The 15269-nt window shown below is 38.5% G+C and overlaps 1 protein-coding gene across 1 annotated transcript in view; it reads right to left on the bottom strand.

Annotated features, from left to right (window-relative positions):
- Positions 1-212: 212 nt before the first annotated feature.
- LOC145995098 (uncharacterized) overlaps positions 213-15269 on the bottom strand; it is a 40481-nt gene continuing 25424 nt past the window's right edge. Inside the window, exons 4-6 of the mRNA XM_083131633.1 lie at positions 6132-6330; positions 3243-3349; positions 213-338 (exon numbers count right to left, since the gene is read on the bottom strand). Of these exons, the coding sequence (XP_082987759.1) occupies positions 213-338; positions 3243-3349; positions 6132-6330 (432 nt within the window). The remainder of the gene's footprint in view (positions 339-3242; positions 3350-6131; positions 6331-15269) is intronic.

The following is a 15269-nucleotide window of genomic DNA, read 5'->3' as shown; positions in this document are numbered from 1 at the left end:
ATTCCTTAATCCTTTCTCCTATAACTATGACATTTGAAATAACTTTTGTTGCAGTGACAAAAGTAAAGCACTAAATAAAGTGTCTTTAGTTCAGTACCTGATAACATGGGAGCAAATCATAACATATCAACCTTGCCCTATTACAAGCATTGGTTCAACAATGTTCATGGCACAGATTTCCTCTTCTAGTTGAAAGTAAAATGGCAGTGATATTAAACTACATCAACTTCATGACACACTTCCATGTAGTCAGGATCATGAGTGACATCCTTGATCATGTCTTTTAGCAATGTGTAACGTGGAAAGATAGGATATATTTTGGAACTCATGTACTCTGACTGTAATAGAAAAGAAAATACATTACCATTACCATATTTGAATTAGTATAAAGTAAGATTTGAAGTATAAAGATATATAAATGTGCATGTAGTAAGTACCTGCAGAATGTAAACTTAGACTAGTTCAATCTTTAATTTTTCCACTATTTGATTATTGTGACACTGTGTATGGGTCCAAACTTGCGAAAAAACTCACCAGAAAAATTCAAATCGCACAAAATGCATGCATCAGATATACTTTTGGCCTGGATAAACGCGATCACATCCTTCCCATCTTAAACAGAAATAATATTTTAACAATGGCCAACAGGAGGCTACTACACTATCTATCTTTCATTCATGATCTGCAAACTGAACGTAAACCCGCGTCCTTATTTGAAAAATTATGTAATCGCAACACAATTCACAGACACGGGACACGTCGTCACAACGAACTTGACATTCCTCACCATTCGACTACGCTATATACCTCATCCTTTTCTATATCTGCCCCGAAAGCATGGAATGCACTACCAACAAATGTTAAATCCATGAAACTCAATAAGAGTTTCAAAATTAAATTGAAAGAAATGCTTCTACAGGAACAGCAGCAGAACAGTAGCACATACTAGAAATGAACTGGCACTCAACAAACGACAAAACACTCATATTCTATAACTGTAACTATTGAAATTTTATTAATATCTTCAAATTATTATTATTATTATTATTTACTTAAATGCAACCTTATGTTAACATTTACATTTTTTTCTTTTCACATTTGTATTTTTTTTTCTTTTTTAATATTTTCTTGTTCTTTCACATTTATATAATCCTATGACTAATATTACTGAAATGAGAATATTCGTAATTGTAGGTAATGTGAATTTTTTATTTCTCTTTAGTGTAATCAAGCTTTCCATCTGTACTCATATATTATCATATTATATCATATATACTTATATTTTCTTATGTAGCTCATGACAAGGGTTAGGTGGTAGAGCAGCCTACGGCTGAACCTCGCCCGCTAAATAAAGGAATTATTATTATTATTAGTTTGAGTTTGAGAAGTATGATCAATAAAACATGTCTACACATTTATCTTGAATACCATGTATTGGGAAAGCTGCAATTGTTGAATGAGTTGCAAATTCTATAAACCATGAGGTAGGACATATTTATTCACAAGTTGGCATTTTATAATAGTATGCTTCTAAACCTACATTCCCGTACAACACAAATCTCCAAAGGACGTCCATAGGATATCGACAGTGTCCAGATCAGATCCATGGATATTGTGGATATCCCATGGATATCCAGTCTCTGGCAGGGAAGAAATACTCGCGGTTAGAAAGAATGAATATTTAGTTTGTGGTACGGAACACATAAGAAGTTGTTAACTGAAAACTAACTGAAAAATACCCCCCCCCCCCTGCCTTCCCCCACACTGCGGGGTTTTGCAGTTTATGTATTGGACACCACTGAGTCTGAGGTAATTATAGTTTCATTAACATCCATTAATATGAATTTTGATCTGTCTGTGGTAAGTTATTAGTCAGGGAAGGAAGAAAGAAAATTAAATTTTAAGATATTTGCAAGGAAATAGAGTGGGGGTATGCAAATGTTGAGAAAAGTACCTAGTCCTACCATAAATACTGTCACAAAGTTTTAAGTAAATTGACACAAAATGCTGAGATATATTGTAATATCCTAATAACATTACTGAAATGGATGCATGACAAATCAAAATCACAAATCATTATTCAAAATGGCCACGCTTAGCACGCACACATTCTGTAAGTCTTTGTGGCCACACATCAATTGAATTACGCAACACATCGACTGGAAAATGAGCAACTTCCTTCAGAAAAGACCGCTTTAAACTTTCAATATTGGGATGTCTCTTCTTACAAGCCATCTCCTGAAGCTTGGACCACAATTTGTAGTCCAAAGGGTATAGGTTCGGACTTGCAGAAGGCCAATCCGAAGTGGAAATGAAGTCTGGTACATTTGCCTCCAGCCACTGCTGTGTTGTTCGGACCTCATATGCTGGGGCTGAATCCTGCTAGACGCTCCAGTTCTGCCCATGGGAGAGGGTGTTGTTGAGATTCTTGACTAGTCTCTCAAGCACTGTCTGCTGGTACACTTTGGCTGATGTTTTGACCCCTTTTTCACAGAAATGGAGCGTGCCCTCATAAGAAATGTTCCAGACTTCATTTCCACTTCAGATTGGCCTTCTGCAAGTCCGGACCTATACCCTTTGGACTACAAATTGTGGTCCAAGCTTCAGGAGATGGCTTGTAAGAAGAGACATCCCAATATTGAAAGTTTAAAGCGGTCGGTCTCTTCTGAAGGCAGTTGCTCATTTTCCAGTCGATGTGTTGCGTAATTCAATTGATGCGTGGCCACAAAGACTTACGGAATGTGTGCGTGCTAAGGGCGGCCAGTATGAATATTAATTTGTGATTTTGATTTGTCATGCATCCATTTCAGTAATGTTATTAGGATATTAAAATATCTCTCAGCATTTTGTGTCAATTTACTTAAAACTTTGTGACAGTATTTATGGTAAGACTAGGTATAATAATTGAAGGGCTCAGGTGTAAGATAAGGTAAATGGCATTTAGATCCTTTCGGAGTTTATTAAGAAAAATGTTATTTGAAGCTATACTGTAGATGAATTGTTTTTGTGTTGTGTTTACCAATTTCAGAAAGCTTCACTGAGTCTAATGCAAATTGTATGACATGGCAATTTCACTTGAATATTGAAGGATGGCACATGTTACTTTGTAACTCAAAAATGACGAAAATGTCACTTACCATGTTTTACACCCAAGCGCTGCAATTATAAAGTGTAATAGAATTTACTCCCATTCTGAATAATTTTATGCCAAATTATGAGGATATGATTTATGTTAAAATTACCTTGAGTTCCCTTATGAGATTTCTAAGCCCAGTGTATTTTTTCAGAAGTCGATATAAGTCATTGGTCATCTGAGTATTTTCTGCTTCTATCTGGGCAATGGTCATATCTGAAACAATGAATGCACATGAAATTAACAAAAATAAAATATTCTATAGGAATTATTAGTATTCTAAAATGAATAAAATTCCACAAGGTGTGTTCAGAAAAAGACCGGATTGAGTGCACTACGCACAAACTACTTGATGGAATGAAATGAACACAGTTGCGCCATCTAGCGGCATCTTTGTGAAGTACATTGCAACAAGGCCCAGAGCTCAGTGCAAGCCTTTCGCGCACGCGAGCAACACGTGTCAGAGTCTGCAGCGGTCAGTGGGACAGTGGCTGTGTGACTGTGTGAAAAATGAAAGATTTGCAGGAGCAACGTGGGAGAACTTCGACGGACGAAGATCGTCAACAGACGATGTTCACATCAACCTTTTTTCGATTGGCAAGGAATAGTTCGTTACGAATACGTCCTACGAGGACAAACAGTCAACATGGAATTTTATGTGGAGGTTATGAAGAGGTTAAGACACACAGTGATGCAGAAAAGGCCTGAGCTTTGGCGGAACCAAAACTGGACGCTACACCACGACAATGCACGGGTTCACACCACTCTACTTGTGACTGAATTTTTGGCCAAAAACAGGACGACGGTGATTCCTCAGCGTCCATTTGGCTCCGGCAGACTTTTTCCTCTTTCCAAAATTGAAATCGACATTGAAAGGTCGTTGGTTTGACACATTGATGACATCAAACAAAAATGTACGAGGGACCTAAAGAGCATTCCGGAAGAAACATTCCAGGAGGCGTTTCAAAGCTGGAAGAAACATTGGGAGTGGTGTGTCGCCAGCCAAGGACAGTACTTTGAAGGGGACAAACATGAATAAGATGTACATGTTCGGGTAAAGTTGCTATTCCAACAATCCAATCTTTTTTTTGAACATACCTTGTACATTTTCATTTACTAAAATTTAAATGAGCAGTGTGGATTTTTATTTTTACTTTTCAATAAAGTCTTTATACCTATTAGCTCTTTTTGTAGTGATTCAAATGTACAGTACATACCTACAGTTTCTGTTATTTGATAACTATTAAAATAACTAGCGGTTACAGCATAAAACTAGGGAACAAATTTAAACTTTTTTTTTGAACATATATGAAGTGTGTGTTCTTACTAATTTGAAGTTACTGAATTTGATACAATTCATAGACATGGCCTATCATGTAACATTTGCTGGACACAGCATATTGGCTGGTATTTTTGCATATCCTATGTAACTCCTGTGTAACTAGTATAGTACAATTTGAAACACAATTGCTCTACATCAATTATAAATTCTTAATAATTAATTTTAAATATGCAAGAGGACATAGCTGAACATAATAGAAAGATGTACCAATTAAATTCTTGTGTAAAATAATAATAATTATTTGATGTTACTTAAAAATATTTTTTTTATGACTTTATCTATTTTACTAGTATTTTAAATTTCAATAAATTAAGATGACAGAAGTACTGTATATTAAGTAATGTTATGCAATATACTGTTCTACATTTTCATAATTTTGACGAATGAATGAACAATGTTTCTCCACCATCAATCAGACTAAGAACCCCTTGATTGTGAACTCCTTGCTTGCCAACTTTTTGATTATTAACCACCCCCAACACACACAAACATACAAATGCATACACACACAATGCATATGGTCATTCATGTCAAACCAGGACTTTCAGTTTTTCAGAATAAGAGAACACACCTAGAAGTATACATAAGACTTTAATTATAAGAGATATATGTGTCTACTATTACCACATGGACTCACAACGTGAGTCACTTGTTAAACAAGATGACAGAGAAGCCTTTGAGTGCAAAGTGTTTTGTCTGTGATGACATTTATTGTAAATAAAGGTATAAAACCGATAGAAGTTCAATGAAGACTTCATGCACAGTACAGTGATAGGACTGAAAGCCTCTGTAAAACATTTGAATGGTTCAAACAGTGGCTGAGGTGGCTCGAAGCACACTGATGTCGTTCCAGTGAACATTAAGTGAGTGGAATGCCTGATTCTTGAAAATCGGTGGATAAAATGTTGCCAATGCAAGGAAGAGATTCATCTTTCTATGAGAACCTTCAATGCAATCATCCATGAATGCCTTCAGTCCCACAAAGTTAGGGCACTTCACTTTCTGTCTTCGCCCAGCACAGAGGATTTCAAAGGAACATTTTGACAGGGAAGACCAGTCCTTCCTCAATCAGATCGTCAACTATTGGTCATCTGCAAAGAAACGTGAGTGCTTCATTTAAAAAATGCTGGAATCAAAAGCGCTAATCAAAACGGTGGAAGCATGTGGACTGCACATCTGAAAAAGTTTTGAGCAGGCTAAGTTATGGTCAGCATTTTTTGGGGGGACAAAAGTGGTGCAATTAACAGTGTTTACTACTGTCAGATTTTCAAATATCTGTGTCATGCTCTCAAGAATGAATGACCTGGTTTGATAAATAATACACCCTATTGCTGCAAGACAATGCATGCCCACATACTGTGCACCACACAGTTTGCACACTACAGTCCAATTACGACTCTGGAGTACTGAGAAATCTTTCTACACTGTTGGTATCAAAGAGCTGGTGAAACGCTGGGGTAATTTAATTAGTGTAGAGGAGGACTACATCGAAGAGTAAAAGTAATTTCTACATATTCAAATGTGTTCTGTTATTCTGAAAAATCATAAGTCCCACTTTGAAATGAGTATCCCTTGTATGTTTAGATTTGTTACTTTTCATCTGTACTGTTCTTCATTGTACTCTAAAATTAAAAAAAATGGGGTTAAAATACATACTTTCTAATCTTTCTATTCTTTCCCTTTTCTTATCTCCTTCATCAGCTAGTCTTGTAGAAGTTTTGACCCCTTCACCAGTCTTTTGCGTTTTCTCCATGATAGAACATGCACGCAGGACAAACGATGGCACAGTTTCATGTTTTTCTTGTTTTGGAATCTCAACAAGCTTCCAATATTGCGTTTCTAGGGTAATTACTTCCTGCAAAGAGAAGGAAATACTTACACAATATAAATAAGAAGATTTAATAATTTTGAAGAAATGTCAGTAAGAAGATCAACTTAATGCCAAGGCACTCTAGACTCTAATATAGGTGACTGTTTACTACATATTCAGAAGAATTAAAAATGATACAGAAAATTAATACAATAGTTAATGTTCGGAAGTAATTTTTATTCCCTTGCCGACAGTTTGTTTTATGTTCCTAGAACATTTCACAAGCCAATTCTGCAAAGAGAAATGGCAAATTAGTATACATTAAGAAATTTTGATTATCTCTATGCTTTACCTGAAGTTACATCCACTGAGTAGGCACAGATTTAGGCATAGGCCTAAGAGTGCACACATTTGGGGAGACAAAATTGCTTCATCGTAATGCGATTCAGGTATGTCCTTATTTATTATTATTATCATCATTACTTTGTAGTCAGCCCTATACTTTGCAAACTTTTCCTAAGTTTGAGGTTCTTTTTCAAGAATGCTGATCTCTCTTCTTAGTTTGGCTACTTAGTGTGGGAATTAAAGTTTTTGCTTTGGACTCAAGTCTGAACTTGTCAACAATGCCAAAGTATTTTCAATATCAATTTTATGATTTGTATAATAATAATAATAATAATAATTATTATTATTATAATAATAATAAGCGGTAAAATATATTGTTTGTATGCATGTATAAACTGAGTTTTAACAAACCCATTGAAAGTAAATAAGACTAAAAAAGCTTGTTACAACCCAGATGTGTCCATGGCTGTACATGGACATATATAGTTAGTTTGGGTATGAAATATGTGTCACTCGATGTTTTGTGTATGTAAGTACATATCTTTAATGGCTTATTTACATCCACAGACATACATCCATTTTTAGCATTTTTTGATATTAGGCTCTACATTATATTTTGTTTGCAACTTAGTTATGGTAGTATTTCCATTAATGTTAGTTAATCTATATATATTATTATAACGGGTGAGCAAAAGGTTACTGTTCACTTAAGGTAACTGTGTTCCTACTGTTCACACATTCTTACATGCTACATGCTACATACCTGCTACAGTAAATGTTGAAAATGTTCTCCATGTGCATCTAGGCATGCATTGACACGCTTTATTTTGTTTGCAAAACCCCTTGACAGTTCCAATGGTGTGATGTTCCTGATGAATGTTGTAATGGCTCTCCTTAGTTGATCCAGATAGTTGGGATAGTCTTTGTTAACGCAGTTTTTCAGTGCTCCCGACAGATAAAAATCTGGACGTGTCAAGTCAAGGTAACAGCAATAAAGTCTCTGAACCAATGACAATACTCAACACGCTTGTCGTGGTCCCTTTCTTGCAGATTTTGCACTACTGTTATTTTGTAGGGGTGTAAATGTAAGTGCTTTTCAGTGCGGTTCTTGCGCTGCCGTACGACACACTCACTTGCTGTGACAATTTACGAATTGACATCTTTGGGCTCTGCTCTATTCTAATCGAAATATCCTGTAATTTGTCCTGTGTTAGAACTCGTGACCTGCCTGATTTCAGCGCATTCTTCACTGATCCCGTTCTGCGAAATTAATCGATCAACCGCCGCACTGCATTACGATGTGGTGGATCTGTATCAGGAAACCTTTCCATAAACTTATTTCGCACTTCTTCTGTATATTTACCTCCACGTCGAAAGACCTGTTCCACCAAAAAGACATGAGCCTCGAGTAACAAAACCATTTCTAATGCAGTTCCGCGCTTCACAAGATCACGCTCCGACGTAACAACTGAAGAAAAAAACAATAAGTGACTGACAACAATTCCGCTTTGCAAGATCACGCTCCAAAGAAATAACTGAAGAACCAACAATGAGTGACTCACAACAATGAGTGTCTTACTAACCAACTGTCCATGTCCTTATGTACCAATAAAGAAAGGGAAGTTTTTCTCTGCGTTTGTAGCTTTGTGTAGGTGCACAGTTACCTTTTGCTCACCCGTTGATAAAAAAGAATGTATGTGTGTGTGTTTGTTCCGGCATAACTCTCGAACGCCTGGAGCGATTTCAACCAAACTTGGTACACGTATCACTTGTAATCTGGAAAGAAATACTGTGGGGGGTACCCCTTGCACCCCTAGAGGTAGGGGTGGGAAGGGGTGAGACGAAAAAATAATCGAAAACGACCGATATTAGTGACAAAACCATAGTTTTTGGGGTCGCTAAGATGGATAGTGACACTCCCAATGCCGTTCAACTCCAAGACACCCTTGGAACCCCTAGGGGCGGGGTGGGACGGAGGTGACATGTAAAAATAATCGAAAACGACCGATATTAGTGTAGAATCCATAGTTTTCAGGGTCGCTAAGATGAATAGTGACACTCCCAATGCCGTTCAACTCCAAGACACTTCTGGCACTCCTAGGAATGGGGTGGAAGGGGATGGCATGTAAAACCACCGATATTAGTGTTGAATCTATATTTTTCGGGTTCGCTAAGATGAATAGTGACACTCGCAATGCCGTTCAACTCCAAGACACCTTTGACACCCATAGGGGTGTACACAATGTCACATGTAAAAATATCGAAAACGACCGATATTAGTGTGGAATCCATAGTTTTCGGGGTCGCTAAGATGAATAGTGACACTTCCAATGCCTTTCACCACCAACTTAATTTTACCCTATAGTAAGAATTCATTATTTTCCTGTCTAATAGAAGATTGAGATGAATAAATACCCGGGCAACGCCGGGCAATCAGCTAGTATTATATATTTACAAGAAAATCTAATTTCCTTTTGATGTGAAGTTAATTACACATTATTATTATTATTAACACTAATTGTAACAAAAAATGTATCTTGAAAATACCAGTTCCCTGATCCACTGTTGGTCTCTATTGATTTCTTTCATGAATTTTGTAGCATTTTGCAACAATTTTATTTTTATAAATTAGCCATTTTTCTTATGGGGGATGTTCCTGGGTAAACCAAAAAAATCGATCTGACCATTCGATTATCGAAGGCGGGGATGGAACTTCCGGTTTGGCCAAGTTCCCAATGAAAACAAGTGGAATACAGATTGTCTTCGAGTTTATTTTTTTATAAAAGATCGGATACGAATTGGATCACTTAAAAATGTTAAAGTGAGATACAGAAACAAAGGTACCTCGAAAAAATTAGGAAGTTCCTGGATCTTTCGGATGCAGTGCAGACATATGGGACAGGACAATACTATTGTGAAACCACGGGACTTTTCGTTAAAGGTTTTCCTTGTGGTTGCTCTATAATACCAATATTTTTCAAAGCCTTCGCGATGGCGCAGTGGTAGCGTCGTTGCCTTGTAATCAAGGGGTCGCGGGTTCGATTTCTGGTGGTTCGGATCCCACTTTAAACTGTAGGTCCAGTCTTGATTAGCCTTTCTGTGCATAATGTGGACTTAAAACACCAACTCATACAATCAACTCAATAATATTTTCCAAGGCAATGTTGAACTTCTACCAATAGTTCCGTTTTTGATAAGACTTTTCTGCAGGTTGAAATGAACCTTCTTTAATTATAAACATTGAAATACTTCGATTACAACAGTAAGATAAATAAGAATAATAATTACAACGGTTACAATTGTTATTATACACTAATATAATAACCTAATTAAATAAATTTTATTCGAAATTCAGTATTATTGTTGTTATTGTTATTATCATGCTATTGGATTCACAGACCGAGTAAATAGCCAACACAACTATTTTCCATTAATTCTTTTCCATTTTATAGTTACTATACTGAAATGCACAGTTATTGTATTGCATAGGCGTGCGCAGACCCCCTGATTAGGGTCGGGAAAGAAAAACGCCATTTTATCTCACTGTTTTATAGTATTGATGGGTACGAGACAGGGGCGTAGGGTAAAATCGGGTAGCCCCGGACATCGGGTACCATCGGACAGTGTGAGTTCCGAAACTGCGGTATGAGCTAGCAATACTATATCAGCAGAAAAAGAAAGGACTTTGTTCTCCCCTGCACGTGCAAGTAGTAGGAGTTGGTCGGTGAAGAATAGCGGACGTACTGCAAGCCGCTCTGTTTCTGCGTATGCGGTGTTCGTCCCGAAGTAACTTAAGGAAGGTCATTGCTATTATAAAGTTAAGTAAATGAAACACAAATAGTTGTCAGTGTACTGGTTAGGGTTTGAACAAATCGTGTGTGAAACCGCAAGTATATATTTGACTGTGTGATAGTATGAGGCATGTTATTGTCGAATGGTACGTGTCGGGTAGCGCCGGACAGGCAATTGGAGGGTAACACCGGACAAAATGTAGCAGTTCTTGACACTGTGTGATAGCGTTCCAGTTCTGCTACTTGTTGACGGACATTGCAGTCATAAGGATTTGAAAGTGATCCAATATGCGAGGGATCACAGTATTCATATGCTCAGTACTCCTCCACATACCACGCACAAGACTCAGCCCCTTGACAGGTCTTTTATGAAACTGTTTAAAGGAGCATACAATGCAGCTTGTTCGAAGTGGATGCGCAAGAATGCTGGAGTAAAGATAACCGATTATGATGTAGCACACCTTGTTGCAGAGGCATCTTTAAGGTGTGTCGCATGGACATTGCTCTCAATGGATTTTCGTGCACTGGAATATATCCATTCAACCGTAATATATTCACAGACATTGACTACCTGCCCGCAAACGTGACTCGCGTTGAAAGATGTTACACTCCACAAACCTGTGAAGACCCAGAACCTTCAACTTCAGCAGCGGTGGAGGCAACGAGGGCTGCTTCTTCTCCGTCGTCTGCAGTGGATCCACGTTCTCTACATGTCACCGAAGAACCTGAATCTCCTCGTCCATCAACTAGCAAAGGGCTCTCCATTATTGAAAAGTTATCACCATTACCAGAAAATTGTAAGCGACGTTTAGCGTCACGAACAAGAAGAACTGCAGTGAGTGAGATACTAACATCTTCAGCATATAAGAAGCAACTTGAAAGAAAAGTGACCTCAACACATGTACTAGCAAAGAAAGGACGCAAGAAGCTAATGGGCCACGATCAGCTTGCTTGTGACAATAACAAAGAGGACATACGACCAGACGAACAGGATAGCACAACTGAATGCATCATTTGCGGTGAAACGTTCAATGAAGGCTGGATTCAGTGTCAATCCTGCGATGGCTGGGCCCATGACAACTGCACCGATATCGAATCAACTCATATCCACTACATATGTGATCACTGTAAACTTCCTGGGTAGGTGTTCTTATTGTTCCTTCCAAGTGTAGAATATGATTTTTTTTCAATTATCTTAAGTGTCCGGTGGTACCCGCCAATATGTGAAAATATGTAAAATGTAGAGATCTGTATTGTCATTTGTTTATGTACTTCTTTTTGAATTTCTATCGATAACTTTGCTTTGTCAATAAAGATCACATTCCAAATAAATATTTCAGGCTTGTTTTAAAACAATTTTGCATCTTCTTACCAAGAAGCACATCACTGTCTGAATATGTCCGGGGCTACCCCATTTTCCCCTATATAGTGTGTGTCCAGATTTACCGAAAAATCCCCTTAGTGTAATTTTAGGTGTCGAAAGCGGAAGAAAATATACACTTAGCTAATTCTTCTCCTCTCACCATCTGAAATACCCAATCCCCGTGTTTCTGTTGCTTTCCCCAGGCAGAAAGGAGAAACGAAACAAGAAAAATAAAACTTTTATCCCAGGTAATTCTTTTGAATGCATCATCCGTGTATATGAGGACTGTTGCATATCTGTGATGTGCATTTCGAGATCTGTGCATATTACATGGTGTAAGGTATCATGGGGATTTCCAAAATCGTGATTTTTCCTCTGCAAAAAAATTTAAAAAATACAGCACTATTCCAATAATACACGCTAAAGATTGGGTCAATTTTAGGCATATCCTATCAATTCTATAGAATTTCATATTTTATTATGACCACAAAGGTAATTACTCTCGATTCTTGTCTATCAGAATCACAGCCAGGAAGCAGTCGCTAGGAACTCCAAGTATTGCTGAGTAAAGGTGTTTCATCAATTTTAGTAGGGCACCAGGTAACAAACAACTTCGAGGAAGTAACGCTGTGCATCGACCTGGTATTTACAACAGCAATCCTTGGAGGATAAATAGTGTGTATCCTGATAGAGGGGAATCAGTTGAGATCAGTGAGCAGAGCATTATAGACACTACTAGAGAGAGAGTGGTCTTTCTTCGCACGTCGGTCTGAAGGCCTGATGCAGGTCTGACACCAAGGTAGTGGTGTTGATTCTCTCTACCTACGCTTCGGCGCCAGTAAAAACGAGCCTATATTCTTCTTCCATTTCTCGAGGATTCTGATAACTTCAGCTTCTAGATGAAACAGGTATTTTCCTAACATCATGCCGAAAGAATCTTAGGGAGACCTAAAGTCCAAATTAGAGTGTATTGTGTGTTCATTTGCCATTCTATGCTATCCAGGTACAACCTCTCGCATGAGGATTAATCGCCAAGCGAGTATGAATGATGAAGAGTGCTATTGCAACTCAAGGGACATCTGAACCTGGGACCTTCGGGTTTCTGATACAAAAAAACAGCAACTATGTAAGAAACTATGTACTTTACGTCCTAAAGTCACTGAACCTAATTCATAGCTTATGATCTTCTGCATAGATTGGTTATTGTTTTCTGACTTTAGAATCAGGGGTTGAGGAGATATCGTCTCATACCCTTAGGTATGGGGGGGATCTTTTGGGAATGTAGCTCACTAAGCATCATTCATCCTTGATGATAAAGCACTATTTGCTCGTGGTGACCAAGGTGGTAAGGCGCTAGAGGTACTAAATTTACACACTTGAATGACAACACATGACACTTGAGTTTCACACCCCTAAAGACTGAATCAGCATGGGTAATGTAAGGATATAATGTCTCTGTACTCCAACTGAAGATATACTGGGAGAGGTTATGCTTGTTACTGTACGTAGAGTCTGACTTGCGACTTGCGTTAACAAACTCTCCCTAGAACCTCCTCCTCTCTCTCTATTCAATCGTAACTTGCTCCTCAATCCCTGAATTCGAACTGACCCTGAACTCTCTGCCTCCCAGAAATTTTTTGCAATTCAATTTACTAAAGAAATGCACAGTCAGGACTCTAGCCTCTTCCTGGATTTCGTCCGTTTACATGTTTATACCGCTGATGACCAGGAAGAGCTTCAGTGCTGTCTGACACTGCATTCCTGTGATGTTTCTGAATATTTCCTGATTGGAACGTTGAATGACTGGAAGTTGGAGTTCGTTGTCCATAATAATTGAATGTACTACGGATCGTTACGATATGTAGTTTAATGCAGAGTCATGTGTTTCCCTAAATTCGTGTGTCCCGTTTCTTCATTTCATGAACACTACTCATTCTTGTCGTTTGGGTTAACCTGGAGAGGGAGAAAAGCGACGTAATATATATATATATATATATATATATATATATATATATATATATAAATACAGTTATAAAAATATGGCCTTTTTATGATATAATGTCCATCATTCACTGTTATTTGCAATAAATACAAGTCGCTGTGGTATCGGCCGATACCAACAGTCATATAAAAGACTTACACAGAAGGGAAGAGAGCAAGAATAACTTTTTGAATCCGCACCCCCCCCCCCCCCGCTTGAATGTAAGATAAAACGAATTCCACATCGACTTTCACTTGTCTTTCCCAAGAACTCGGCAATCATGTGGTCCGGAAACAGCTCAGCATGGTAGCGATACTGTCCATCTTCTTACCGCACGAGTTTGCGAGCAAGAATTGGAAACAAATTATTTATTTTATATCCGCACAGTCTTTACGAGGTAGTTACATGGCTTCGAGAAGTTTGGTCGTAGCTTGATCCAAAGCTTTCGCTTTGCTTAGGCGTTTGATCTTGTCAATCATCTGCTTCCCAGGGGGTGGGAGTTTGTTCAGTCATTCTCGGAAATACAACAAGCGGAACTTCTTACAATATGCCACAAGGAATCAAAGAAAGATTGTATCGGAAGGTATCTGTGGGAAAATTTCAACCGATACATAATGTATCGGTCTCGGCTCAGCCTTACTATATATAGGGCCTCCAACAACAAACAACAACATTGTACAATGCTAGAAAAGGTGTTTCGTGCAGCGGTGCGTCGCTGGGAGTATTGTGTGGACGTGCAGGGTGGTCATATGGAATAAGGCTCAGTGCAACCTGTGATGGATTATGTGTTACTCTGAGGTTGGGTTTACATTATCTGTAAAAAAAAGTAAAGTTCTCCCCTGTGCTTAGCACCACGCCATGAAGGCGTATAGGGGGTAATGCCCCACACTTTCTTGATCCGGTCGTGAGTGGGGGTGATGTGATCAGCATCACGCCCCTGACCGCCTTTATCCCCCAGGGTTTCCCCCAGGTACCCCTGTTATTCGACACTGGGTGGGCGCCGGGGCCGCTTCCAACGTTAGAAAAGTTCTTGGATTTGAACCGTCTCTCTCTCTCTCTCTCTCTCTCTCTCTCTCTCTCTCTGTCTCTCTCTCTCTCTCTCTCTCTCTCTCTCTCTATATATATATATATATATATATATATATATATATATATATACATATACAGGGTTTGTCCGGAAAGTAATAGGACTGATTTTTTTTCGCCGCGACTGTACTTCGGAGCGCGCGCGCACTGACTGTATTCGGTAGAGGGGGTTCCTACCTAACCTACAAGCAGCTAGTCAGTTGTCTCCGAGCACCCGGAGAGTCAGGACAGGCTTTTTCGCGCGACGTGTTTCTGTGAGTGGTGCAAGCCGAAAATGCAGCGTTCGTTAGAGCAGAGGTACGCGATTAAATTCTGTGTGAAACTCGGTAAATCTGCGACAGAGACGTTTGATATGATCAAGCAGGCTTACCCAGATGATACTTAAGCAAGAAGTGGTGTGTTTCGGTGGCACAAGGCC

This window comes from Lepisma saccharinum, chromosome 11, assembly GCF_977018435.1.
Source record: "Lepisma saccharinum chromosome 11, izLepSacc3.1, whole genome shotgun sequence".
Taxonomy (NCBI): Eukaryota; Metazoa; Arthropoda; class Insecta; order Zygentoma; family Lepismatidae; genus Lepisma; species Lepisma saccharinum.
The sequence above is the reverse complement of the archived record's forward strand: the minus strand, read 5'-3'. Positions and strand labels throughout refer to the sequence as shown.